General features: G+C 53.6%; 12 protein-coding genes across 12 annotated transcripts; 6 read left to right on the plus strand and 6 right to left on the minus strand.

The window, feature by feature from the left end:
- Positions 1-293: 293 nt before the first annotated feature.
- On the plus strand, positions 294-4944 carry SNOG_03051 (hypothetical protein; the record flags this gene model as incomplete). Its single annotated transcript, XM_001793588.1, has 6 exons — positions 294-1023; positions 1151-1558; positions 1673-1862; positions 2107-2362; positions 2486-2896; positions 3103-4944. 6 exons carry the CDS (start codon positions 294-296, stop codon positions 4942-4944), a joined length of 3837 nt encoding a protein of 1278 aa, XP_001793640.1.
- A 134-nt stretch (positions 4945-5078) lies between these two features.
- Positions 5079-6479, minus strand: SNOG_03052 (hypothetical protein). The gene is made up of 4 exons (XM_001793589.1): positions 6401-6479; positions 6169-6267; positions 5534-6117; positions 5079-5481 (listed from the first exon to the last, which is right to left on the minus strand). The coding sequence occupies exons 2-4, from the start codon at positions 6253-6255 to the stop codon at positions 5178-5180; spliced, it is 975 nt and encodes a 324-aa protein (XP_001793641.1). The 5' UTR covers positions 6256-6267; positions 6401-6479; the 3' UTR covers positions 5079-5177.
- A 1029-nt stretch (positions 6480-7508) lies between these two features.
- On the plus strand, positions 7509-7907 carry SNOG_03053 (hypothetical protein; the record flags this gene model as incomplete). Its single annotated transcript, XM_001793590.1, has 1 exon — positions 7509-7907. One exon carries the CDS (start codon positions 7509-7511, stop codon positions 7905-7907), a length of 399 nt encoding a protein of 132 aa, XP_001793642.1.
- On the minus strand, positions 7903-8865 carry SNOG_03054 (hypothetical protein). Its single transcript, XM_001793591.1, has 2 exons — positions 8209-8865; positions 7903-8153 (listed from the first exon to the last, which is right to left on the minus strand). Exons 1-2 carry the CDS (start codon positions 8771-8773, stop codon positions 8119-8121), a joined length of 600 nt encoding a protein of 199 aa, XP_001793643.1. The 5' UTR covers positions 8774-8865; the 3' UTR covers positions 7903-8118.
- A 1213-nt stretch (positions 8866-10078) lies between these two features.
- On the minus strand, positions 10079-11692 carry SNOG_03055 (hypothetical protein; the record flags this gene model as incomplete). The annotated part of the gene is made up of 2 exons (XM_001793592.1): positions 10079-10298; positions 10353-11692. 2 exons carry the CDS (start codon positions 11690-11692, stop codon positions 10079-10081), a joined length of 1560 nt encoding a protein of 519 aa, XP_001793644.1.
- A 596-nt stretch (positions 11693-12288) lies between these two features.
- On the plus strand, positions 12289-13513 carry SNOG_03056 (hypothetical protein; the record flags this gene model as incomplete). Its single annotated transcript, XM_001793593.1, has 3 exons — positions 12289-12657; positions 12768-13088; positions 13331-13513. 3 exons carry the CDS (start codon positions 12289-12291, stop codon positions 13511-13513), a joined length of 873 nt encoding a protein of 290 aa, XP_001793645.1.
- SNOG_03057 (hypothetical protein) lies at positions 13153-13446 on the minus strand (the record flags this gene model as incomplete). Its single annotated transcript, XM_001793594.1, has 2 exons — positions 13153-13272; positions 13381-13446. The coding sequence occupies 2 exons, from the start codon at positions 13444-13446 to the stop codon at positions 13153-13155; spliced, it is 186 nt and encodes a 61-aa protein (XP_001793646.1).
- A 1292-nt stretch (positions 13514-14805) lies between the features above and the next one.
- SNOG_03058 (hypothetical protein) lies at positions 14806-18026 on the plus strand (the record flags this gene model as incomplete). The annotated part of the gene is made up of 3 exons (XM_001793595.1): positions 14806-15112; positions 15167-16063; positions 16184-18026. 3 exons carry the CDS (start codon positions 14806-14808, stop codon positions 17806-17808), a joined length of 2829 nt encoding a protein of 942 aa, XP_001793647.1. The 3' UTR covers positions 17809-18026.
- Positions 18027-18144: 118 nt separating this feature from the next.
- Positions 18145-20553, minus strand: SNOG_03059 (hypothetical protein; the record flags this gene model as incomplete). Its single annotated transcript, XM_001793596.1, has 3 exons — positions 18145-19310; positions 19662-19896; positions 20017-20553. 3 exons carry the CDS (start codon positions 20551-20553, stop codon positions 18145-18147), a joined length of 1938 nt encoding a protein of 645 aa, XP_001793648.1.
- Positions 20554-20993: 440 nt separating this feature from the next.
- Positions 20994-22546, plus strand: SNOG_03060 (hypothetical protein; the record flags this gene model as incomplete). Its single annotated transcript, XM_001793597.1, has 2 exons — positions 20994-21346; positions 21409-22546. The coding sequence occupies 2 exons, from the start codon at positions 20994-20996 to the stop codon at positions 22544-22546; spliced, it is 1491 nt and encodes a 496-aa protein (XP_001793649.1).
- A 111-nt stretch (positions 22547-22657) lies between these two features.
- Positions 22658-23565, minus strand: SNOG_03061 (hypothetical protein; the record flags this gene model as incomplete). The annotated part of the gene is made up of 2 exons (XM_001793598.1): positions 22658-22708; positions 22924-23565. The coding sequence occupies 2 exons, from the start codon at positions 23563-23565 to the stop codon at positions 22658-22660; spliced, it is 693 nt and encodes a 230-aa protein (XP_001793650.1).
- Positions 23566-24241: 676 nt separating this feature from the next.
- Positions 24242-24568, plus strand: SNOG_03062 (hypothetical protein; the record flags this gene model as incomplete). Its single annotated transcript, XM_001793599.1, has 2 exons — positions 24242-24252; positions 24304-24568. 2 exons carry the CDS (start codon positions 24242-24244, stop codon positions 24566-24568), a joined length of 276 nt encoding a protein of 91 aa, XP_001793651.1.
- Between the last annotated feature and the right edge of the window lie 1037 nt (positions 24569-25605).

Raw genomic sequence — 25605 nt, forward strand, 5'->3', positions numbered from 1 at the left:
GCGACGGGAGACGGGCAAGACTAGCCGAAGTGAGTCTTACAGCTTTCTCCAATGACATAACGCCGCCCTACGACAAACAATCTTCGTCCACCACCGCCCTTCCGCACCTGCAAACACTTGCGCGCCAAGAGCACCACTGCGCCCTACATGAGTCCAGACACTTTTTTGGGCCTCTCGAATCTTGATCTAGCCAAAGATCAAGCCCCCATCTACTCCATACCGCTGGGCGCCTGAGTTCTTGCCCTTTCGGGAAGTGTCAGTACCACCACCACCGACTTGCAATTCTCAAGGAAATGGCCAAGAAGAAGAAGCCCGCGGGCAATCCCGCGCGAGGGTTCGCAACAACTTCGGTGGCCAGCAAGCCCAAGCCGGAAAAGATGACGGGTGACGCCACCGCGACAGAAGCTGTACCATCAGTTTCCAAGGAGAGTGCACCAGCCATTGTATCTGCCCCTCAGATCGTTACAGCGCCCAACGTGGCAAAGGCAGAGGTCGTGCAAACTCCAGAAGAACTAGAAGCGCAGCTCGAGCGAGATGAGCTGCAGCTGCTGGTGGAAAAGCATGCGCCAAAGGTTCGCCGCGATTCGCATCGTAATGTCTTGAAGTTTCAGACCGATCGTAGAGTGCTTCGCGGACAGTCTCACTCAATGACTGTGCACGATTGGCTACCAAATGAAGTTTTGGACAGCGTTATTGCGTTAGCCCAAGCCGAGTCCAACGACTCAAATCGGAGGCAAGGCCCTCAGTCTCTGCTCAAAATCTTGACTGAAGAGGATGCCATGTCCAAACTCTGGACGCTTGATCTCACTCTACGCGAGCTCGGTTTCTCAAGCGATCATGTTCTACCAGTTTTGAAATGGATATGCGCTAATGCTGCCGCTGTTGACTCTTCCGCAAGCATTTGGGGTTTACAAGAGGCACTAGAATGGCTGGCGCTAGATCATTGCGATGGTCATTCTTTCTCATATGAAGAACCAGCGCCCAAGCGTTCAGCTACAGAAATTGCTGAGCGATCTCGGCCTAGTAAGTCCCATGTTCTACAAAATATACCAGTCCGGACCATTACTTTCCCGAATGTCCCGTCCATCTCTCTAGGCTACATATTTTACATCGGCGACATACTGATCTTTTCTAGCAAGTCCGTTCTCAGATGATGCAGACAACGAAGCTCAGAAAGACGGAGCAGTCTCGAATGGTGCTAGGAGACCTGACCAAACAAGCGCCAATGCATCGAATGCCGGAGATAAGATGTCAGAACACATCGATATTGACGTCAGTGATCTGGATAGTGACATCGAGCTGGATGATCTGATACCCACTTATCTAAAACTCAAAGGCAAGCTTTATGAAATCGACCCTAGTCTGGTTGAAGCCACAACACGAAAGCAGACCAAAGCCGGAAAGGGCAAAAATACACCCGCAAACCAGATTCAGCAGAGTCCTACGGTGCGAAAGCTCCTTTCACAGCTACAGAAGATAACCTCAGACACGCTCTTTGACGAATATGAGGCAGAGTTACAGTGGCCAGCGAAACGCAACCAGATCGCTCAAGAGAAGGCTACGAGAAGACAAGAACAAACGAATAGAAATCCAAGCCAAACTGAGGATGAATCAGAAGCCACAATAGCGATCGACCGGCCGATTGTGTCCCAAACTGCATCTTCAACTACAGTTGCCGACCCTGGCGAGGCTGAGGACGAAGGGGATCTACTAGGTAGCATGTTCTCTGCGGTGCCTGACGTTTTGGACACAAGCAAAGCTGAGGATAAGAGTACTGTGTCCGAAAATGTCACGTTACGGGATTTTGGCAAGTCGAGTGGCCTGACTCCACGAAGACTGCTGGAAGAGGCTGTTCGCTCCAGGTGAGTCGATTGTCAATAACGCCACATAACACGAGCTTACTCCAGACAGGGATCCTAACGCACGCTTGGCATACAAGATGGTTTCGCCAACTACCTATACCTGCCGACATTCACTAACTATATCCTGGTCAAAATATCAGGACATGGAGTATGATGAGGACGTACCAGGAGTGACCACCTCGTTGCGGCAGTTACAGGCAAAGTACGAAGCAACAAGTGTGGCTACCGTTTCAGTAGAGCAAAGCGAGAGCTATATTTCCACCGCGGCACTATTTTCAATCTCCGTGGCCATACCCAAGGAGGAGAAGGTTTATTTGCGACTACCTTCAAACTGGAGAGAACTGTACCGAGAGTTCATGGACCATCGCAAGACCAGAATCGACACCGCGGACCGAGATGCGGTTAAGCACTATCGCTCAATTGTTTTGGATCAGATAGAAAACGATGAGTCTGATGGTGTCGTACTCACGAGCCGCTTTAGGATGCGGAACCAAGCTGCGGTGAGCTCAAGTGCTTCAAATTCCGGCTTTAATACACCTGTCCGTGAGCTAGAAAGTCTTCGTGACCTTTGGGCTCAGAAGTCATCTACGCCCTCGTTCCAACATATGCTTGTTGGCCGACAGAATTTACCAGTCTCCGGGTTCCGAGATGAAATAATGACTACCATCGACAAGAACCAAATCACGATCATTTGTGGAGAGACTGGTTGTGGAAAGAGTACACAAATCCCCTCCTTCATCCTTGAGCATGAGCTCTCACAAGGCAAAGCTTGCAAGGTCTTCTGCACCGAGCCCAGGCGTATCTCGGCTATCTCACTTGCACAGCGTGTGAGCGAAGAGCTCGGTGAGGGGCCAAAGGAACTGGGTACAATGCGCTCCCTGGTTGGTTATGCAATTCGCCTAGAATCGAAGACGTCTTCCCAGACGCGGCTTGTCTACGCGACCGTTGGTGTTGTTCTGCGCATGTTGGAGTCTGCAGGAGGTCTTCCAGAAGTCACGCATCTTGTGATCGATGAGGTGCATGAGCGAAGGCAAGTGAGCACCAGAACTGTCTCGAAACCACACTGACTTCAACTAGCATCGATACCGATTTCTTGCTGATCATCCTCCGCTCCTTGTTAGAGAGGCGACCAGAGCTCAAGGTCATCCTCATGAGTGCTACGGTAGATGCGAACAGGTTCTCGAGATATCTCAACGATGCACCGATCTTGACCGTACCTGGTAGAACGTTTCCAGTCCAGACCCAGTATTTGGAGGATGCGATTGAATTAACACATTACGATGGATCTTCTGAGAAAACCCAGCTAGATGGCCGGAGTAGCGATGACGACGACGGAGAAATCACTTCCGACAAGTCTGGCATCCCGAGCAAACTTCCCGGTTACAGCCCTGCTACTCGCAACGTACTCTCTACCTACGATGAATACGCTATCGACTATGGCCTTATCGCACGCTTGATTGAAGCAGTTGCTTACGACCCACAACTCAGTCGATACAGCAATGCAGTGTTGGTCTTCCTTCCTGGTATTGCTGAGATTCGTCAGGTCAACGACCTTCTCGGCGGGCACCCTTCGTTCAACAATAAGGACTGGCTCATCTACCCACTTCACTCCACCATATCAAGTGAGGACCAACAGGCCGCTTTTCTCATTCCACCACGAGGTGTGCGAAAGATTGTCCTTGCCACAAATATTGCCGAGACTGGTGTCACTATCCCAGACATTACTTGCGTGATTGACACGGGCAAACACAAGGAAATGCGATTCGATGAGCGCAGACAGCTGTCCCGCTTAACACAATCATTCATCTCGAGGGCGAACGCTAAGCAGCGTCGCGGTCGTGCTGGCCGTGTGCAAGAAGGACTGTGTTTTCATTTGTTCACCAAGTACCGTCACGATACGCTCATGACTGATCAGCAAACACCAGAGATGCTCCGACTATCTTTGCAAGACCTTGTCATGCGTACTAAGATCTGCAAACTTGGCGATATTGAGGAGACACTTTCACAAGCTTTGGATCCGCCCTCTTCACGAAACATCCGTCGCGCAATCGATGCGCTCATCGAGGTGGACGCGCTCACGCCGAGCGAAGAGTTGACAGCCCTTGGCCGGCAGATTGCAAAGCTTCCGCTCGATGCACATTTAGGAAAGCTGGTGCTACTGGCCACCATCTTCGCCTGTGTAGACGTCGCCATCACCATCGCTGCCATATTGTCCTCCAAGTCCCCGTTCCTGACGCCATTTGGAGCAAAGCAGCGCGCTGACATAGCACGTCTGGCGTTCAAGAAGGGTGACTCTGATCTTCTGACCACATATAACGCCTACAGAGCCTGGCGTGCGGTTTGCACCACGCCAGGTCGCTCCGAAATACAGTTCTGCCACAAGAACTTTCTCAGTCCACAGAATCTGGGTAACATTGAAGATCTGAAAGCTCAATTGCTCTCCTCACTGGTAGAAGCGGGTTTCATTCAACTCTCACCTGATGAGCGTAACAATCTCAAACGCTACCGCAGCACCACTCGTCACCGCGCCTTTGTGCAAGTTCCCCCACAATACGACATCCACACAGACAACGACATCTTCGTCAACTCCGTCATCGCCACGGCTTTCTATCCCAAGATACTCACACGTGAGGGCAAAGGATGGCGCAACATCTCCAACAACCAGACCGTCAGCTTAGCTCCTACGTCCGTCAACAAAGGCACCAAAGTCGCACAGTTCCTATCCTACTACCACATCATGCAATCCAGCAACAAGTTCTACAACGCACACTCGACCTCGATCGTGTACCCGCTCCCCATGGTACTCATGGTAGCAGCAGACATGGATTTCAAAATGCACGCCGGCGTCATTAGCTTTCCGGGCAGTGTGTTGCGCTTCGCAGTCAGGGACTGGAGAGCGGCGGTGGCGCTGAAGGTGCTGAGACGCCGCGTCAAGGAGATTTTGTCGAGCTGTTGGAAGAATCCTGCGAGGCTGATGAGTGAGCGGGAGAAGGAGTGGTTGGGCTTGTTCTTTGCGGTGTTTGAGGGCAAGTGGGAGAGGGAGGAGAGGATTCGTCAGAGAGCGGGGGGTGCAGCGAAGTAGGCTGCTCAAAGTGATTTGTACAGATTTGTATGATGTGAGCCTTTGCGATGGAAAGGTTGTGTCAACAGCTCCTGCCTTGGTGATCATATTAGACGGGGTGATTAACGAAGAAGCATAATTCCATCGACTCAATGTCCGGAAATATGTGCATCCATTCAGTGATCATTACTTGTGTCGTAAGCTCTACCTCTAGCCGAGTGCGCCGTGCCTATCCTAGTCCCATACACGATATCTTACAAAAGTGTGTCTCCGAGCGCACACCTAACGATCGACAAACCAGCGCGTACAGTGTCGCTTGCGCCCTGCTCGTCAAGGCTTGGGTTGACTTCGACAAGATCCAGAGCGATGAGCGATCCAGTCTCCGCGACACACTCGCAGATGAAGTCGCCCTCGCGCAGAGTGAGACCGCCTCGTACAGCCGTACCCGTGCTAGGCGCATACATAGGATCCAGCGCATCGATATCGAACGACAGGTGAATAGGCGTATCCATGCCGATCCAAGCCAACGCCATATCCATGATCTTGCCAATACCATGTCTGTCCCGCATTAGTAAATCCCCATATTCCGCAAAATTCGGTCTCAACATACCTATCAACATCATGCATCGAAAACGCCTTGATCCCGTGCTCCCTCAGAATCTTCTTCTCCCCCTTATCAATATCCCTCAGCCCAATATACACAAGTTTCTTCGTGCTCAGCAAGTGCTCCTCCTTGATCCACCCAAACACATCCTCGCGGCCCTCCTTCGCCAGCCCCGTCAAAAACGACACAGGCATGCCGTGAATATTCCCACTATCTGACGTCTCAGGTGTGTTGATATCAGCATGCGCATCGACCCAGATGACGGCGATTTCGCGCCCCAGCCGCTCGCGCACCGCCTTCGCCGTCCCGCTGATCGTGCCAATAGCTATGCTGTGGTCGCCGCCGAGCGTGAGCACCATTTTCCCGGACACGGCGTGCGCGTAGACTTGCGCGCTGACAGATTGGGTTACCGCGCTGGCGAATTTCGGGCGCTTCATGCCGCGGTAGTCTGGGTCGTCGGAGGGGAGGAGTTCGGAGTAGTTGTGCACGGTGCCATCGTAGCTGACGTTCATTTCGAGGTCGTGCTCGAGTTGCTGGATTAGGCCGGCTTCGATGAGGGCCATTGGGGCGGCGTCGACGCCGGGTTTGGGCTGTGGGGGGAGTTGTTAGGGATGTTTGGGAGGTGTGGTGGATAGCCTTACTTGGCCGCCACTGAAGCCGACTGCGACGACGCCCAAGTCATGGCGGTCAGGGAGGAACTTTGCTTGGTGTGGAGGAGGGGCTGTCATTTTGGCTGATGGCTGTGGCAGATGTCAGTTTGCGATAGTCGTTGAGCGTGTGGGCTTGCGACAAATGCGGAAGTTGTCGGCAAGACAAAGCGTTGAGGATTCAGAACCAAAGTAATTACTTCTTGCCTCGGATTTTGTAACTTACCTGTGCGACAGAGATTGCCGTATGAATGCTGATAGTCAGGTCACTCAGCTGCTGGCGTAATATTACTCGTATGTAAAAGACGACGTCAAGGCTGAGAAGAAAAAAGTAAAATTCAAAGTCTAAATACGTGCGAAACGGCGGCCTTTTATCTCTGCGCAGCGCGCTCCTCTTAGGTAATTAAGCGTGCACCGAGTTTTCCTCCATCGTGTATACCTGTACTTAAGGGAACGGAAGTTGAGGCTCTCGTGTAGACTTGAACTTAGGGGAACAAAAGGACGTGCATAATCTGGCACCCCCCACTATCGGCCGGCGCGAGCTCACATTTGGCAGGAGCGTATCGGCGGGCTTTTGGCATGTGCCATGTGTCCGTTTGTCTCTGAGAAGGTCTTCGTGTATGACGCCAGGTGGGCGAATACTTGTGAGTACGAAGGTTTACATCTGGTGTTCTTCGTGGAAGGATGCAGGCGATCACCAGCTGGGTAAATTCGTGATTGGCTCGCCGCGGGGTTGCGGTGGTACGTCATTGGCCGGGTTGGATCGGCTTTAGCAGTGCCTACTCCTTTCAACACCAGTCAGCCTACACACCGGTCGCTTACTATATCCGTCGTCGCATGACCCTTTCCACAGAGTTGCAACGATGGACATCTTACGAATATGGACATTGCCTTCGCCTCTAGTATCCACTAATAGCCACGCATAGCACGAGTGTGCGAAACGCTTACAAATGCGATTACATCTACCCAAGTACAAGATGATAGATAAGGCTTCGAACACAGTGAACGAGTGAAAACATACATACTATATGGAAGAAGTCTTGGATAGAGAAGTAGTTCTGTTGAGTTCGCAGACAATGACTTCAGGAAACGGTTTTTGACTAGAAAGAGCTTGACGACCCAGACAAGAGATATTCTGCAGAGTTCAAGCCAGCCAGTGCTCTTGCATGTCCCAGGAGTCAGACGTGGTTGAAGGTGAAAGTAAAGCGGGCCCAGGGATTTATGATTGGCCTATCCCCAACATTGTCAAAGCGCCGCCTCTCCAACTTCAAAGCTTTCCACTCACACATGATCTCTATTCCCCAACACGACCAAACAGGACACACGCAATACCAATGTCTGCACCATCACCAGCGCGCACTTTTGTCCGCTACGCCAAAGCCAGCTCCAAGGCCAATTCACAATTCCTCATTACCCTCTTCGTCAAGCCCGGCGTGAGCAGGATGCGCGAAGGCATCGCTGCCGTTTCTGATTCACATGTTTTCATGAACGTGGCCAATTACGCTTTCGAGGGTTCTGCGAACAAGTCTGTCCAAGTCCTTCTTGCGAAGACGTTGAGCGTGCCGAAAAGTCATGTGTCGATTGTCAAAGGCCTCACGAGCCGCGAAAAGGTTGCTGAGGTGAAACTTTTCGTGAATGAAACCCCCGAGAACAAGGTCGCGTGGTTGATGAGCATGTTGGAGAGAGCCGTCATGCCTGGGAAGAAAGTAGACAGCCGGGGAGATGGACTTTGAGGATGGACAAATGCATTATGGTATTAGGGAGTGTCGTGGGTCATAGGGATGCTGCATCTATATACAGGTATGTTGTGGAGAGACCTTTTCTCCTTCACCAGCAATGTTTTCCTTGGTCACTCTTCCGTGCTGGATTCATTACATTATCATTAGGCATATCGCTCTTTGCTTCAAAAGGGAAAACAATTCGAGTCGCAATCGCGATGGGAATCTAGTACTGCCACGCGCCGGGCTGGTCGGTCTCAGCTGTTTCAATGGTTAGCTGACGTTCAATTAGTGGATAGGCGGAATATAGACTTACAAGTCAAGGCGCTGAATCCCAGACACTCGGGTCCGAAAGTGGCGCCATCAACCTGGCCAAAGACCTGGTATCCAGTCTCGGGTGCCTTGGCCGGGCACGCAACGAAGCCAGTCTCGAAGTTGAGGTAGCCGAACGAGTTATCGCCGGATGGCTCGCGGCTGAACATGGCCCTGTAGCTGCCGGCGGGAACAGCGGCCGAGTGTGCCTGTGTGTAGCTCAAAGCACCATCGGGAGCAACGTAGACCTCCTGGCCACCGGGGACAACGGTACCCATGCCGAGTGTACCATAGCCACCAGCCAACACGGTGGTGTTACCTGGCGGGCACGAGCCGGCGGGAAGTTCGGTCGGGCAGAATGATGAGGGAGGGCCTCCGCCGAGGTAAAACTTAAGACCGCGTGCAGTGAGCGTCTGGAAGTGGACGGGAGAGGCGCTGCGAGCAGAGATGACGGTGAAGTAGTTGGGGCCAGCAGGAGGAGTAGGTGTGGACGCGGGTGGTGCTGAAGAGCAAGAGCTCTGAGCGAGGGCGGTGCTGGTAAGCGCGGCGATGACGGTGGTGTACTTCATCTTGATGAGTCTTGGATTGAAGCGACTGTTTGAGTTGCGAGAGGGACAATTAAGCAGAGAAGGATGCTGAAGATGCTTGAGCTGATGATGCCTTGGAAACCAGCTCCTGCCTTAACCTTATATACACCTTCCGTCGTAGAAGGCGTGAGATGAACGAAGTTCGCCGCTCCAGCCTTGGTGTACCCTTGCCATGCAATTTACCCCACCGCCCAGTACTAATCCCGCCACAACCGAACTTCGTACAGCATGTCGCTACCCAAAGGGGCTGGCATGGGCTGGTAAAAGCAAGGCGTGGCAGGGTTCGGCTGGACAAGGTTGCATCGCAAAGTGCCCAAACACGAGCAGATCAGCGTTTTACGCATGGGTAGGCAGAGCAGGTCACGCTCACCAGACGGTGGTGGTAGCTTTCGGCCAGCGTTTTAGCGAAGCTACCGCAGAAGAAGGGCAAATGGTTATTTTTGGTCGTCAGCGATATTCAACTAACCTCCAGATCTACGATAGACTTTGCCCGAGCTATTGTGAAATGCTGTCATTTTCTCGTATTCGTGCTGTGCAGGCACTCTTCTCGGGGCGTCGGATGAGGAAGTTGTGACTCGTGTGACGTCGATCGTGCCCCCGCTTGTTATCTCGTGTTCCTTGGTTATGAGCTTAACGCTCCGCTTAGTGCGGGCACGGCTATTGCGAGAACAAAGCGTTTGCGGATGGCTTCACCGAGGTTGCTGGTACGACGGTGGAACGTTCTACGGTGTACGATAGGGACGTCAGAGTTGCAACAGGCTTGATGGGTGCCAGCCGGAGCAGCCGCCCCGATGATGCACCGCAGCATGGAGCACCGCAGCATGGAGCACCTTGCGTGATGACGAGAGCATTCACACGGAATTGTGATGTACAAAAGTCATGAGATGTTACGTCGCAACCATCTGCACTGTGGAGTGAAGGCACCGCGTCGTGATGGCATCAGCGATCCAACCAATATGTGCTCCAAGCGACCCATATAGAACCCAGGAATTATCTCGAAGGAAGTAACGATAAACGTTGTTGAAACAGACTACGGGACGATGGTAGCCGATGACATGGGTTGAACGGGAGACCCCAGTCGTTCAATATGGGTATATGTCTATATTCGCTCTTGGCTTCGAAGTGACCTGTTCCTCGGTTCAGATTCGATAGTTCACGATCTAAACGTGCAGCGTGCGCTGTACAATAGATTTCAATATCAATGCCGCAACAGCGGTGAGCGAATATCCATTTCGCACATTGCAAGGGTCTGGGATATGCTAGCGCGGGTATCAATAAGAACAAAGCCTACATCCATAAGCACAGCTTTCCACTGGCAGTGCCAGCAGCAACCCAATCCAGCGTAGGATGGAACTTTGCAACTGCTGGCACCGCAGTGATGCCATCCCCACCCAGTTGCGCCAATTGCTGGCCCTTTGCGGTATAAATATCAACAAATCGGTTCATGTTGCCGATGCAGAACCGCTGCACGCCGTCTTGAGGGAATTGCTGCCACTGCGCTCGTAATCTGCGCACATCATCATTAGCATGTGTACCATTCGTGTTAGGATGACAGCCTTACATGGTAACCCAACGGCCCGTCTGATTGTTATGTGGCACAACGACTGATGGCTTCATATCAGCATCAGTCAAAGCAGTACCTGTAGCCCATTCTGCCGATTTGCTGAAATCGTGGATCTTGATGGTATCATCGTATGATGCGGTGGCTACCTGGCCCGCAGAGTTCCACGCAGCATGCGAAACTGACAGTCTGCTCTCGTGCTCGCCCACAAGTGCTGGGAGCCGCGAATCACCCTTCCCACTAATCTTTCGCAAGTCCCAAATCTTCAGAGTGCGGTCTAGAGAGGCGGTGGCTACGAGATGTGGTTGCTGAGGATGCAGGCTGAAGCCTCCAATCTTCTTCTCGGACAGTTGAAAGAGCTCTGCTTGGTCCGAAGGTGTGCGCATGTCATAGATTCCGAATCTGCCGTCGAGCGTGGAGAAATAAAGCGTATTTGCGTCGTCTTTGGATATTTCTAAACCGGACAACGGCTGGTCTTCATTCGGATCCGATGGCCCGTAGACTTCGACAGCCACGCCTTTGGCTAGGTCTAGTTTCCGGACTGAGGAGTCATAAGACGCAGAGTAGAGTGCATTTGAGTCATGCGGACTAAACTGGAATGTATGTATTGTGCGTGTGTGAGGTTTCAGGGTGGTGATGGTGGGACCTTCGTTATCGGCGTCTTCGTCGTCTTCTTGCTTTACTTCCGCAACTTTCTGCGACGCATCGCATATGCCTAGGTTCCCTAATTTGTCACCTGCGAAGACAAGTGGTTTCTCTGTTGTCGGATGCATGCCCATCGCATATATGCGCTCCGGTGTGATTTTGATTTCGTTGGGCTCAAAGTCCTCCCACAGCTGTAAGCCGCTCATCTTCTCCCTGAGCGCTCTTAGCTCTTTGTCCGTGGTCTCTTTTACATCGTCGAAATCGAATGTTCGCTCGTACGGGTTCGCGGGCCCAATAGACAAGAAGTTTCCGCTTCGATTCCAGTCCTTGCCAGCAACGACAATATCACTGAAGTTGAAAGCGTCGCTGACGCGTTGCCGTTTTGCGCGATCAGCCTCCTTGATCGCAACATATTCGTCCTCAGCCTTGCGCTTCGCCTTCTCACTGTCTGCCTCAATGCCTTTCAAACGCGACGAAGTTCGCCTAGGCGCGATGTCCTCCTGTTTGATCTTCTTGGGCGCGGGCTTCTTGACTCTTGGCTTCGACGATGCAGCCGCTCTTGATTTTCCAGTCGGACCTAGACCAGCTTCGGCAGCCTCCATCTCCAAATTTCGCAGCAACGCCTGCGTCTTCGCGATATTCTCCTGCCGCTTGCGCTCATACTCGCTGAGCTCCACGTTCTTGCCACGCGCCATTGCGTATTGTTCTTCTTTGCCGTTTGTGGGACTACGCAAAAGTTCAAAAGGATGGTCTAGAACGGTCGCGTGAAGCAGGGCTGGGTTCTCGAGCGTGCGATGCGCGGAGTACGTGCAAATGTGAAGATCGTGCTGCAGAGCCAATTTGGTGATTCTCGCGATGTGAAGGTGATAGGAGAGTGGCAATGGTGTACCTCACAATCGAAATGGCACGCGTTGACGGCAATCCAAGTGTAACACGGATTCGGCAGGCACTCGCAAGTTCAAGAGTTCGAGATTCGGAGGCCTCTCCTGCACGTCGCCACTAGCGCAAACGCGTCGGACGCGTTTGTCACGTGCTGTTGGTGCACCAATTTCAGCCCTGGATAGTTCTGGACTTTATGGACATGGCAAATGTCTATGATCCAGACTTTCGCCGTGAATTGCGAGACGACATGCTAGGTGCTGCAGGCTGCTAGTCTCGTGCAGCCTAGATCGCATCGACGAGACGTCAAGATCTTGCATGCGGTGGCGACGGGAGTCCGATCGATCTTGGCGGCGACTAGACGGATGTCCACATCGACATCGAAGTTGATCTGAACACTGCAACCACAGCCATGGCGCCCGCTAGATTATCTAATTCGCTGTTCGGAACGTTCCGAGCTGCCTCACATCGTCCATTAGCAGCTGTTTGCAGACAGAGATGCTCATACCACTCGTACGATTACGCTGAAGTGCCGCCCTTCTCCAAAGCCGAGTCTGCGATTCTGTCCTCGGCATACGCACATGTACCGGGCTACGGGTTCACGATAGACTCTCTGAAACTGGGAGCTCGCGATGCCGGTTACCTCGATGTGTCTACCAACTTGTTCCCCCGAGGAGTTTTTGACCTGATCAACTATCATCTCGTGACCCAGCGATTGGCATTGAAGGACAATGTGCAGGTCCCAGACAATGGCGAGAAGAAGTTGGGCGTGGGATCAAAAGTTCGGACGCTCACTCTTGCAAGGTTACGAGCGAACGAGCCGGTGATACATCGCTGGCAAGAGGCAAGTTCGTCTATATGACAACTTATGCTGGTACTAATATCGTTTAGGCACTCGCGATCATGGCTCAACCATCATACGTCCCCGCCTCGATATCTGAACTCGCAAAACTAGCCGACGAGATATGGTTCCTCGCCGGTGACCAGAGCGTCGACAGCAGCTGGTACACCAAGCGCGCGAGCTTGTCAACGATTTACTCTGCTACCGAGGTGTACATGACGCAAGACAAGTCGCCAAACTTCACTGAGACTGAGCAATTTCTGGATAACAGGCTGGCAGATCTCATGAAGGTCGGTGGCTTTATGGGAGCTCTGGGAGAATGGGTCAACTACACGGGACATTCGACGGTCAACGTGCTGAGGAGTAAAGGAGTGAGAATATAATGCAAGAATCTTGCTGGGATGTTCGAGTTGAAAAGAACATCAGCAATTACAATCAATCTCCACGCTCTTCGCCTCCATGATCAATGTTTTTGATCGTATCTGCATGCGTGTACGCAAGTAGGTCCCTGATTGCGAAAACCGACGTTATCGCGAAGAATGCAACCAAAGCTACCTAGAGAGATTTCAAGATACGACCGATCTGCTACGCCTTGTTTCCATATTTGCACCAGTTTGAGTTTGACACTTCATCGGGCGCTAGGAAATACGCGCTTGTGGATACCAACAGCAGCGTCTTTGCGATGCGCGCTGCATTTTTCTGCTTCAGTTCGACCAAAAACAGTTTCATGGTGTCATTCGGTTACAAGTTCCTGACGATCGCTTGCAAGAGGCTCAAAGGTGTCTCGGGTACCTGAATTCTCCAGGCGCAATACTGCACAGTTAAGTCTGCAAAATGCAACCAACTGTACAGCGTCCACTCGTGGCGATGAAACGCGATGTCGGCTACCCGGCAGTTTTCTCACGCTACTTCAGAGATCGATCATGGTAATACAGTCACCGCGGCGAGCTTTCAAGGACTGATACGAAGCGGCCGCATGACACAGAAATGACCGTGAAATGTGTTCTTATTGCCTGCAGGTCATCACCGATGGTCTGCGTCGAGGCTCTTATTGGAGGGACTGGGCTCCGGCCTACATCATAAGGGTCTCCTTGCTGGAAAGGAAGACTCGATTCACACTCCACGCTCGATGCAGACCAGCTCCCACGTAACAGCCGGTGATTAGCTCGGCAGACAAGCACTTTTTCAACGGCCCAACACTCCCTTCAAGTAAAATGGACCCTGTGAGGAACTTCACTGGGACCGGTGCGTATCACCAAACTCAGATCTCGATGGCGTGTGTAGTGTATGCAAAGTCAACGGTTGGCACCGCCCTGTAGCGACCGTTTTGTACAGTCGCATGGTACGGCGAAGGGTCGGGCGAGGCACTTGGTCGCGTCTCTATGTCAAATACCGGATGGTCAGGGAGACCGAAAGTGGGCGGCGGGCGGGCGGTTGCTGCAGAGCACTGTTTCGCGTTTGTAGAGATCATCAGCCAGGTGTGCAATCGTGAAGACCCTGAGCAGCCGTGTCAGGGTCCTTTTTCGATGGGGTGCCGCTTGGGCGATGGCTGGTGTAGGAGACGAGGCTCATCGACGATCGCCGACGCTGACGGTGCTTCGGTAGTGGCTCGGTCTCGAACGGCCACGCCACACGATCGTTCCTCTTAGAGCCCTCCGATGCCAAGAGCTCCTCGGAGCTGGCATTGGGATCTCAGAATCGTGAATGCATCACGATGCTCGACACCATGGGTGCTATGGCCGGATTATCCAAATGCCCACCTTTCTGGCGGCCCGGCCACCACGCCCTCCCTCCACCAGCACATTCTATCCATACCCACCAGCTCAACAAGCTCGACACCGCATCCAGCCATTCCGCAGTGCTTCCAACTTGGTCTCTACGGACATTACCTCCGATCAATATCTGAGTGGAGTGTCACTGAAAAGACTGTACTGCTGCATCGTAACGCCATCCCACGAGAAAACACAAATCTCTTCCCTTTCCGAACTCGTAGTCGCGCACGTTCATGGACCAGTAACCGCCCTCGAGCGAGCGTCTCTGACGCCCATGGAACACGCCGTATATTCATAACATACGAACCTACCGACCATGCATGACCCTCCAGGAACCATCCCGCCGGAAGCTGCCCGCCTCCACCCTCGCCGCATCCCAGCCCACAGGTCGGTTTCGCTTCGACATAGTCCTCCTGCCTCGCGCGTGGATAACAAAGTCGCGGTCGAACGCCAGGCGACAGCTCTCAGTTCGCCGAATGCTGCCAGCGACAAGGCCAATCCGCCCAGTGTCTCGCCTCACCTCCAGTCGAACAAATACAGCTCTGGAGAGAGCAGTGACGCCGGCCGATGGTTCGAGATTACCAACAACAACGCCCGCCAAAGCGGCGCATCTGCTGTTGACAGTTAGTGCCTTCAATGTAGTTTCTTTGCGCCTGTAGCTAACTTATACACTACAGACGATCCGCCGTTCTTCCTTCGCAACTCGTCTTCCTCCGAGACTCCTCCGGAAGGCCTTTCGGCCAACTCTGCCCACTATCCTCGGGTCCACCCGAATATGCCATATCGACCCACGGCGCAAATCGGCAACGATGGTAGCAGCACCGAGGACTTCCGGAGTGTCATCGACGACCTGACCATTGCGAACAAGAAGCTGAAACAGAAGCTGAAGAAGTACGAGCAGTCACATGATGCCCGTCTCGAAGAAGATAAGCTTTTCGAAGTGCGGTTCCACGGTCTTCCTGATCACAAGAAGAAGGAGCTGGAGGAGACTCTTCGCAAGTTCGCAGCTGGACTTGACGATGCTATGTCCGACTACCCACCCATCACACAATATCCCCCCACATTCGATCAGCAGAAGACCCAGTCGTCGACTTCACACTTCAATGAGTCTGGCTATGCCTCAATGTCAGCATCTGGCCAGAATTCCTCAGCTGTTTCGAATCAAGCTTCCAATCAAGCCAACGACAGCCATAAGATGAGTCGTTCGGCGTACAAGCAGCAGCAGCAAAGTATTCAGTCCTACCTGCACGATGTTCACGGGAGCTTGCTACCTCAGAACAATGTTCCCATGACTGATAAATCGAAGAAGAAAATGGTGGTGCGTCGCCTCGAACAGATATTTGCCGGCAAGGTATCAGTACCAGGGAGTCACCCGCAGCCGATGCAACAGGAGGAGGTTGCCCAGTCAGCAGCTACTGCCGATCGCGAAGAGAGAGAGGCTACTGGTCGAACCTTTAAGCCTGAAGGCCTTCGTGTGGCTCGCATCTTATCAGGAGGTCGAGACACTTCCACACCAGACTCACGTGAGACCTTGGAGGGATTACAATCGAATGTGAATATCGGCGAACAAGATTGTGTGGGTTCAGGTTCGCCTGATCAACGACCAACAAGGCCATTGGATCTGGATCTTCTCCGAGCACAAGTCCCCGGTGAAAATATGGAGTATATTCGTCACCTTGGTTTTACCCCACCAGACATGGAGACAGGAGATAAACCCGAAGAAGGACATGGTTGGCTGTACCTCAACTTGCTTATCAACATGGCTCAACTGCATACCCTCAACGTTACCCCCGAATTCGTCAAGGACGCTTTGAATGATTACAGCGGTCACCTCGAGCTCAGCAGTGACGGACGAAAGATACGATGGAAAGGAGGTCTCGATATGACCAAGGGTATCAGCGACAGCTCATCGGAAAATCTGAGCGGCGGCTCCCCTGCGGAAGGCGGGTCGCCCATCAAGCGCCAACGGACCGACGACAGCAGAGAAAATGATGAAGACGCTGGGTCGAGAGCAAGGAAAATAGCTCGAGCAACTCGGGAGCGTGAGCTGGAGAAATTCGCTTACAAACCCATGTTCTTCAAAAGGGTTGAGTCCGAGGACGATGACGACAGTTATGGGTACGACATTGAGTCGTCTGGTGCTTCGATGCAGCGACCACATCATGCAGGGGATTCTTCAGGATTTGGTAGCTCCGCCATGCAGAGTCATTCATCAACCAAAAATCGGCGGGAAGATGGACCCCTCATATTCTATACTAAGGCCAAGTTCTGTACCGATCTCAGCGGCGACCGCTTAGGTACTTCTCTTATGCCTGGATCCTACCAGCCCGTGACAAGCCAGCCTCTTGGAGTAACATCGCAAGATGCCGTCGGCGTTCAACATCGATCTGGTCTCACCGAGCCCCGAGGGCCAATGGACGTCTCGCCTATGGAGCTGGACTCCAACGCGACGGTTTCCAGCGAGGAATATTTCGGCTTTTCACCCGCATTCCTGAGGAATGATACCAGCGGCAGTGGCAGCCCCGCCGAGTTGATGGACTTTGAAGCTTCCGGGCTAGGTGGCGTGCGACCGGAGGACAACTTTGCCATCCGCGTGCGACGGTCGCAGACCCAAACGGTACCAATTGCTTTGACCGGCCGTCGCCGCTCGAACGTGTACTCAAAGAGAATACTTCGTGCCTTGGGCAAAGAATCGTCTGCGGACACATCGTCTACTTCGCCCACCAGCCCGCAGCGTGTCATTAAAAGCGACATCATCTCCGCGTCGCGAAAGACGCTGCCTAATTCAGAACTTCCGCCTGCGTCGTACCTGCCCTTCGATTCAACATCCTCTGGCGACGTTGACTCTGACTCCGATTCTGGCTCTGATGCAGATGAATCATCCGAAGCCGACTCGGAATCGGGCGAAGGTCCCGCCACCGCCATGCAAATGATGAACATGTCCACCAGCCACCACGACAGCGGCGATTCCGGCTCCGAAGCATCACAGTACTCCGAAGACACCGACGACGATGGCAGCGTGGACTTTCTCGCCACCGCGCGCCAACTCGACCCCAACACCATCCTGAACCAGGAGCGCGAATACGACGCCGCGGTCGCTGATCGCCTCGCTGAGGAAATCGTCGCGGGCAGCTCGGCGGCCACGGCTGGTGGAGGCAGTGGGTTCAACACGCCCGCAGCGGGCTTGCGTCGCGAGGACAGTGCGAGGAAGCAGCGGGCTAGTACAAGTGGAAGTCTGTCGTCGCGCTCCAAGCTCAAGAGGTCGAGGACAAGCGACGGCAGAGTAGTGAAGTCCAAGAATCAGAAGACTTCTGACTAGAGCCTTTTTTTGGCTTCTTGGTATATATGTTTTTCGATATACATTTTGGTCGGATTGGGGAAACTGCTTTTAGGTGGATTTTCCCTCTTCACCTTGGCTTAGATTGCATTGTTTTGGCGTCAGAGTTTGGATGGAAACTTGATACCCCACGCGATGCTTTTCGCGTCTTGCAATGTACAGACTTTGGCTTTGAATACAAACTATATTGCCACACTACATGGGCTTCCTGATCGTGATGACTGTGAGAGTGTATTGAACTGGAAGATATTTGCGCATGATTGACGACGAGAGGAATGACGAAGCAGTGAGCTCTAACCGCCCATAGGGCCAACTTGCTCATATAGACATTGCATCGTGATTACGATTCCGAACAAAGAGAGCCAGAAAGCTTCCTTCAAACCCCAACATGTTCACATCCCCAGCTTCTCCACCTCCCCCCCTCAACCCCACCAGCTCCGCACTCACACTCTCCCTACTCCCCAAACTTAACCCAGCCGCTCGTTGCGCAAACCCCACGATGTCCTGCACTCGCCCCCCACGCGCCAACCCCACGGCCAACGCCCCGCAAAATGTATCCCCGATGCCATTTACACTGACGACTTCTTCGGGCGCAAGAACACGCTCGGGTGGGAAGAGCCGCACGTACAAGCCCCCGACCTCTCCACCCGCGGACATGTTGCGCGCAAGCACGTACGCCCGCTCACTCGCGTCGTGCAACTCCGGCGCGTTGGCGGCTAGTAGCTTGACCATGAGGACGCCCTGGGGCCCGAGTTTCGTGAGTATGGTCGGGAAAAAGGGCAGGAGTTTAATGGCTTGTTGGGGGACGCCCTGGTCGACGATGTCGGGGGTGGTGGTGAGTGCGAGGGGCACGCGCAGGCCGGAGGAGGGGATGCCGATGGCGTCGATGATGGTGAACCAGGAGGGGTGGGAGAAGAGGGAGGATTGTGCGGCGAAGTCGTGGAGGGCGGCGAGTTCGTAGGTGTTTGGGGTTATGATGTCTGCGAGGGGGGAGGGGGTTGTAGTGGTGGAGTTGGAGGTGGAGGGCGAGGGGGGAAAGATGCGGATTGCTTTTGCGGTAGAGACGGGCTCGAAGATTGTTGTGGTGGAGGGGTGGCGGGCGGCCTGGAGCCAGGTATGGAGGGCTGGTGAGGACCAGTTTGCGTCTGCGACGAAGATGCTGGGTCGGTGTGATGACTTGTGGAAAAGCGATGTGGCAAGGTTGCTGATAGTTGGTTGCGGGATGGTCTCGAGTATGGACATGTCGGCCATAGCGAGAGAAAGGTCCTTGTTCGCATTGTTGACCGCGACATACTGTGCAGTCCTTGCAGGCTTTGGGAGGGTTTTGATACCGGCTGTAGACATGCCTTCTTCTTCCAACTGACTGAGAGCAGCCCGTCCACTTAGATCTTCGCCCACTGCGCTGTGCAGGTGAACAGAACCGCCGACCAGGTGAGCAGCTTTTGCGATGTTGTGAGCTACTCCTCCGAGGCTTTGGTTGATAGCTGCTGGGTTTGAAGTATGAGGTAAGGGTTCAATCTGAGACGTGCTCGTAGTAAACGGGGCGTAGTCACATGAGAAATCCACTGCAAGCGCGCCAGCAACAATTATGTCGGCCACAATTGGAGGCTCTGTCGCAGAGGAGACAGAAGTAGCTGGCGTAGAGGGAGGTTCAGAGACAATCGATGATGCATCACTCGTATCCTTCTCCACAGCAGCAACAGGATTTGAGAACGTAGGAGTGAAGTAAGAGCTTGCACTGTATACTTACATCAGCACCAGTTCTACATAAGCATCAAAGGTGCTGGCTCACCCTTGGGCTTCTTCTTGCTTAGACTCCAGGATGGCTAGCTCACGAGCTATGATGGCCGCCCGCTTGACGTTCGACTCGATCAAAGCTCGGTTTGCCGGAATGCTCTTGCCCTTGGTAAGCTCTTTAATCTTATTCAGCACGAACGGGGTGTTGTCTTTGCCGGACGCATTCGAGGCATCTGCTTGTCGCAATGCTTCCGCAATGACAACATCCATCTCTTCTTTGGGAATCGCATGTTCAGTGGGCACAGGGTTGGCAAAGAGCAGACCGGATTGGATCTGCAGCATATGTTGCGCATCTAGACGGAGTCAGCAGTCTGGATGCAATCGACACAATCAGTACGTACGTATAATGGCGGCGGCCTCAATCTCATCTGCGATTGTCGTGGGACTTTTCACGCCACTGTCTCTCGACCAGAAAGCTGGAAAGTCCACCTTGCCTTCGCGGCCATCAGCAAAAGTCCCTACACCTACACCTTCAGTCTCGAGATATTCAAGTGTTCTATGAATATCGAGGAAGCTCTTGCAGCCGCTGGAGACGACTGTCACTGGTGTTCTGCCCAACTCGGTAAGGTCTGCAGAGATATCCATGCTGGACTCAGCACCTCGATGAACGCCACCAAGTCCACCCGTACCAAAGATCTTGATACCAGCTAGTTGTGCTAGGAGCATGGTACTGGCGATTGTGGTACCTCCGTTGAACAGTTTGCCAGTCAATCGCAGGCCACCAACGTAGCTCAAGTCTCGTCGCGAGAGCTTCAATGTGGTCGCCTGCCCAGCAGACGAAGCCAACCGGATCAATTCTTCTGGGCTCAGGCCTACGCGTGCTACGCCGTCTATGATACCAATAGTCGCTGGTACGCCGCCATTGGTGCGAACGACGCTCTCGAGGAGGGATGCGAGTGCCACGTTCTCAGGGTACGGGAAGCCTGCCATGCCAATTAGCTTCCAAGTCACACGACGGGAGTTATAGGGAAAGTACCATGCGTGTATATCGTCGTCTCGAGCGCGACGACGGGCTTCTTAGAGTGCAGAGCCTCGCGCACCTCCTCTGAGACGCGGAAGAAGCCATTGTTGGTCAGGTGGCGCCTCCCGTACGTTGGAACTGGGCTGAGTCGCCTCAAAGACACCCGCGGTCTCCCAATGGCCTTAGCTAGTAGTCTCATGATAGCGTGTGCGTCGTAGGCGGGGAGTTGTGGAGGGGTGAAGCTTGAGCCGCAATTCGATGCCAAGCACGGAGGTGCCCCAGGAACTCCGACGAAAGAAGACACGACGCAATACGCGGCGCATGCGCATCAGACCAACAACATCACCACTCGCCTTCTCCTGCTTTCCTCGCCTCACACATGACTGGGTAACTTGACTGCTACCCAAAAATGAGGTCGACAAGCTTCGTCGCCAGCTGCCTGGCCGCCGTCTCGAGCTTCGCATGCGCCGAGCTCAACCACTCCAAGCCATTGCTCTCCAAGCAGGTGCTCCCGGGCACCTTCACCCCTCCCCAGGTGTTCAAGAACAACAACCTGGTCCGGAACATCAACCTCGACAAGTCGTACCCGCGCGAAACCATCAACATTGTAATCGAGAATGTGGACGCGAAACCCCAATCCGAGTACTACCTGCCATTCGAGTCGAGCTTGCTGGCGAACATTGGGGGGTTTGAAGTAAGAGACAAGAAGGACGCCAGCAAGGGCATCTTCGATGTCGAGGTTGTGGGATACGATGCGGACAGGTAGCTCCCAGCTCTCTCTGCCCAATGGGCCGACATGTCATGTGATACTAACACACCATCAGCTCCACCGAGTTCTACAAGATCCACCTCCCCGAGCCCCTGGCACCCCAGGCGCAGCAGACCATCAGCATCACCTACGCCGTCCTCTCCTCCCTCCAGCCCGTGCCCGCGCAGATCGCGCAGACGGACAAGCAGTACCTGCAATACACCTTCAGCGCGTACACGCCCTCCGCCTACCTCACCGAGAAGCAGCGCACCAAGCTCAAGTTCCCCACCAGCGATGTGCCCGACTACACCTCCCTCCCCGCCGAGCTCAACGAGGAGCAAAAGGCCGACCCGCAGAAGCAGGGCTCGTCCTTCACATACGGCCAGTACACCAACGTGCCAGCCGGCGCACAGCAGCCCGTAAGCGTGCGCTACGAGTTCACCAAGCCCCTCACCCACGCCACCCTGCTGGAGCGCGACCTCGAGGTTTCGCACTGGGGCGGCAACCTGGCCTCCGAGGAGCGCTACTGGCTGGTCAACCAGGGCGCTGGCCTCAAGAACCACTTCTCGCGTGTCGAGTGGCAGAAGCAGTCCTACATGAATCCGCCCACCTTCGCGCTCAAGGGCCTCAGCTTCTTCCTGCGCCCCGGTGCCGTGGATCCGTACTTCACCGACGACATTGGCAACGTCTCCACCTCCAAGTTCCGCTCCGGCAACAAGGAGGCGCTGCTTGAGTTGAAGCCCAGATACCCCGTCTTCGGCCAGTGGAAGTACAGCTTCCGCGTGGGCTGGAACGCCGAGCTGGCCACATACCTGCGCAAGCTCTCTGCTGGCGATACCTATGCGCTCAGGGTCCCCTTCCTCGAGGGCCCTCGCGCCAATGAAGGCGTCTCGTACGCTCGCGTCAACCTCCGCGTCATCCTCCCAGAGGGCGCTACCAACGTCAAGTTCCAGACCACCGTGCCCATTGTTAGTAATTCGACAAGCCTCCACAGGACCTTCATGGACACGCTCGGCCGCACCACGCTCGAGCTGACTGCAATCAATCTGGTCGATGACTTTAGGGATCGCGATCTCGTTGTGACGTACGACTACCCCTGGACTGCGGGCTACAGGAAGCCGGTCGTCATTACGCTCGGCATGTTTGCACTGTTCTCGGCCATCTGGGTATTGGGCAGCATCGACACGAGCATTGGAAAGAGCAAGAAGGCGTAGATGATGTATAGTACGTTTTGGCGAGAATGGTAACCATTTTTGGGAGGGAAAACGAGTCGTGTTGGAGTCACGGATCTGATTCAGAGCGCAATGTTGGCAGCAAAAAGACGTTTATGTGTAGAACAATATCAAGGGCATTTCAATTTCCATCTCCGTCTTTCTCTCGGGTATCAGTATCATTTATCCAATTCCAAACTCACCGTCATCCCTTAGAAGGGATCCCCCCTCCCCTTAACCCGACTAACATGCCTCACCACCACCTTGACGCCTTCCACGCACCCCAACCTCCCCACCTCCCTCTTCACCCCCTGCGCGATCCGCTCCCCAATCGCCACACTCCGGTGCGTCCCCGCATGGCAACACACACTCATACTCACCTCCCTGACGCCCCTCTCCCCACATCTCAGCAAGTCCGCAACGCTGTCCGCAACCGCCTTCCGCGCGCGCCCGTCTTGCATGACGACGTCTTGGATCACCGGCGATATGCCCGAGAACTCGCGGCACAGCGCGGGGACAGGCGGCGCGAAGGAGCGGGCGTCGATGGTGTACAAGTGCGGGATGGGCGGGTCGCGAGGGGGCAGTTGAGTATGCAGCAGGCGCAGGACATTGGCCGTGCGATTCGGGATGGAATCAGCGGCGAACGTGACAATGTATACCGTCGGGAGAGACGGGGGCAGAGTATCATTCTGCAGGATGGAGCGGGGGATTATCTGGGCCTTGGAAGAGGAACTTTGTTGTCGTCGCCGCGGACGGGATTCACACACGCCGTCACTGCTCTTTGCGTGCCCGGGCTCGAAGTGCACATTTCGGCTGGCTCGCTCGCGTGCGGCGCTGAGTTGGTCGATGCAGCTGGTGGGGTGCTCGACGTCTCGGCGGATCAGGCGCGTGGATTGGATGGCGTCTGCGACGGTGTACGTTGGAATCTTCGGGGATGGAGCATACGGGAATGGGAGGAGATGGCACGAGAAAGCACAAGGGCGTGCGACAGGGTAGAATGGACAGGTTGGGTGATGGGACATGACGTTGTACCAGGCAACTCGGCGAACCAAATCACTGGTCTGTTGCTGATGTAGCAGTGTTTCTCGCGTGTCTTTTCAAAGGAGTGACTGTGGATGCGATGTAGTGCAGAGGTTCAAGGATCGAGGACTGGAGAATTGATGAGAAGTGAAGTTGAAGCAGAATGGAAGACGGAGGGTAATGGCTTCACTTCTTGTGCGGTAGATAGTGCCGTATCACATGGCGTGGTACACTCGTGAATTCTATAGGCGGTCATTTCTCGTGGAGTCATCGTGGTACGGTGTGGTGTCTGCGTTACCTTGGTAAGGGCGCCATGTAGACGCGCCTTCTACTCTGATTTGAAGCGGTAACTACTTCTGGCAAGAACAATGGAAACGTGGAGTTGGAATTGGATGTAGACTGAGAGACTTGAGGAAGGGATGATGTTGCTCCTATGAGGAAGGTGCAGTGAGTGGTAGCTGTGCCTCCCGCTTCATGTACAAGGACGAAACCCACCAGAGATCTCAATACCATCAATATGAACTCATGATCATTTTAGAAAAAATGGAATCGCGATAATGCATCCAGAAGCTACTTGAAGCATGCCAATTCACAAGCTTGAGCATGTCTAGAGAAATTAGAAAAAGACTACGCGGAAATTGGGGCAGACTTGGTTGAAGAGATTTGTAGTAGAAAATCATGACTGAGCAGTGATAACCTTAGAGATATGCATAACCTACCTTACTTCTACTCACTTCAAGATATGAAGTGCAAAAGTCTGGCCTTCTTCGTACACCACCAGCGTACATTCGTACATCCGCACATAATCGTCTCCCCCATCGCATGCTTGAAGCCGAAAACGCGGAGCACGAAACTTTTGCTGCAACGCAACGCGCCTTCTCCCAGGCAGCGACCGGCTATACAGACGCCCAATTAAACATGCTTTCATATTCCGTCGAGGCAAAGCCGGGCTTTTCCCGTGATGCCTGCAAGAGCCACCTCGGGCGCTTCGCTATGTACCGGTGAACGCCGGAGCATCGAGTCATAGCCCTGCTCACGGCTGAGCCATCGGCTTGTTGAGGATCGATATGCTTCTGCTTTGCTCCCAAGGAAGTGTGTCGCTGTGGAGCACGGAATATTGAGGGTGAACAATGCTGAAGCATTCTAGACCACATCGACAGTGTGATCAGACCCAGGGTTTCATCGGGGATCAGGAACAGGTCTTCCCGCAAAATGCTCTGCAGTTCGTACGAAGTTTGAACCCATGCTCTACACCTCGCTTGTTGCATCTGTCATGCAACACAGCCCATGCTTACGGATTCAGCATCAAACATCGGGACATTCCTTAATAGTACCGGCTCAGCAACTCATGGCATTAAGAGATGACGGAGCTATGCTCGGAACTCTGCACGTGGACAAGGAGAATTGCTTTTCGGAAATGCCTTCGCTCCCCATGTGAAGAAAGTTTTCCCAATGTCGACATCCCGTGACTCGGAACGCCAGCTAAGCAATCCCTGTCAGCACTTGTGATGGAGAGTGCTTTGAGTGCGTGGAATTATTTGATCAATGTAAATCTTGTATGGAAAGAGGCGATCGACGAGCCCTGTAGGATCAAGCTAGACGTGATTATGAACCCAAACTCGATGACAAGCAAATGCCTGACATAGCGCTTCGATGCGAGATCTCAGCTCAAGTCTGCGTTACGAACTTTTTCCGAAACATGTAATACTGCGCGGAATTGCCGGCGATGGTGGGGACCTCCCGGCTCCAACATATAAGACCAACTCGGTCCTATTGTTGCGTATACGGCATACGATTAAAAAGACGTTGGAGTTGTTCGAGGATCGAGACGACAACGCGGCCGCAACGCGGGTCATCGATTCCCGGTGCATGGAAACGGCCAGTGCTCACTGTGGGTCACCAATATCGCAGCTTTGCATCACGTCCAGGCACCGCGATCCTATTCTTGGCTGCACAGTTTCGAGTTCGGGGTCCAGGGCTCTCTTACGCCACCAACTCATCGTTGCTGCACGTCCAAAGGCTTTGCGCACAATCGAACGCGC

The sequence above is a fragment of the Parastagonospora nodorum genome (genome assembly GCF_000146915.1).
Source record: "Parastagonospora nodorum SN15 chromosome Unknown scaffold_4, whole genome shotgun sequence".
NCBI lineage: Eukaryota > Fungi > Ascomycota > Dothideomycetes > Pleosporales > Phaeosphaeriaceae > Parastagonospora > Parastagonospora nodorum.

Bases quoted from the DNA above. Each gene is read 5' to 3' on its own strand.
- SNOG_03052 (XM_001793589.1), bottom strand. From the start codon at position 6,255: ATGACAGCCCCTCCTCCACACCAAGCAAAGTTCCTCCCTGACCGCCAT. The intron at 6,118-6,168 runs GTAAGGCTATCC...CTCCCCCCACAG, and splicing joins TCGGCTTCAGTGGCGGCCAA to CCCAAACCCGGCGTCGACGC. The intron at 5,482-5,533 runs GTATGTTGAGAC...AATGCGGGACAG, and splicing joins TCGATGCATGATGTTGATAG to ACATGGTATTGGCAAGATCA.
- SNOG_03054 (XM_001793591.1), bottom strand. From the start codon at position 8,773: ATGAAGTACACCACCGTCATCGCCGCGCTTACCAGCACCGCCCTCGCT. The intron at 8,154-8,208 runs GTAAGTCTATAT...CCATTGAAACAG, and splicing joins GGGATTCAGCGCCTTGACTT to CTGAGACCGACCAGCCCGGC.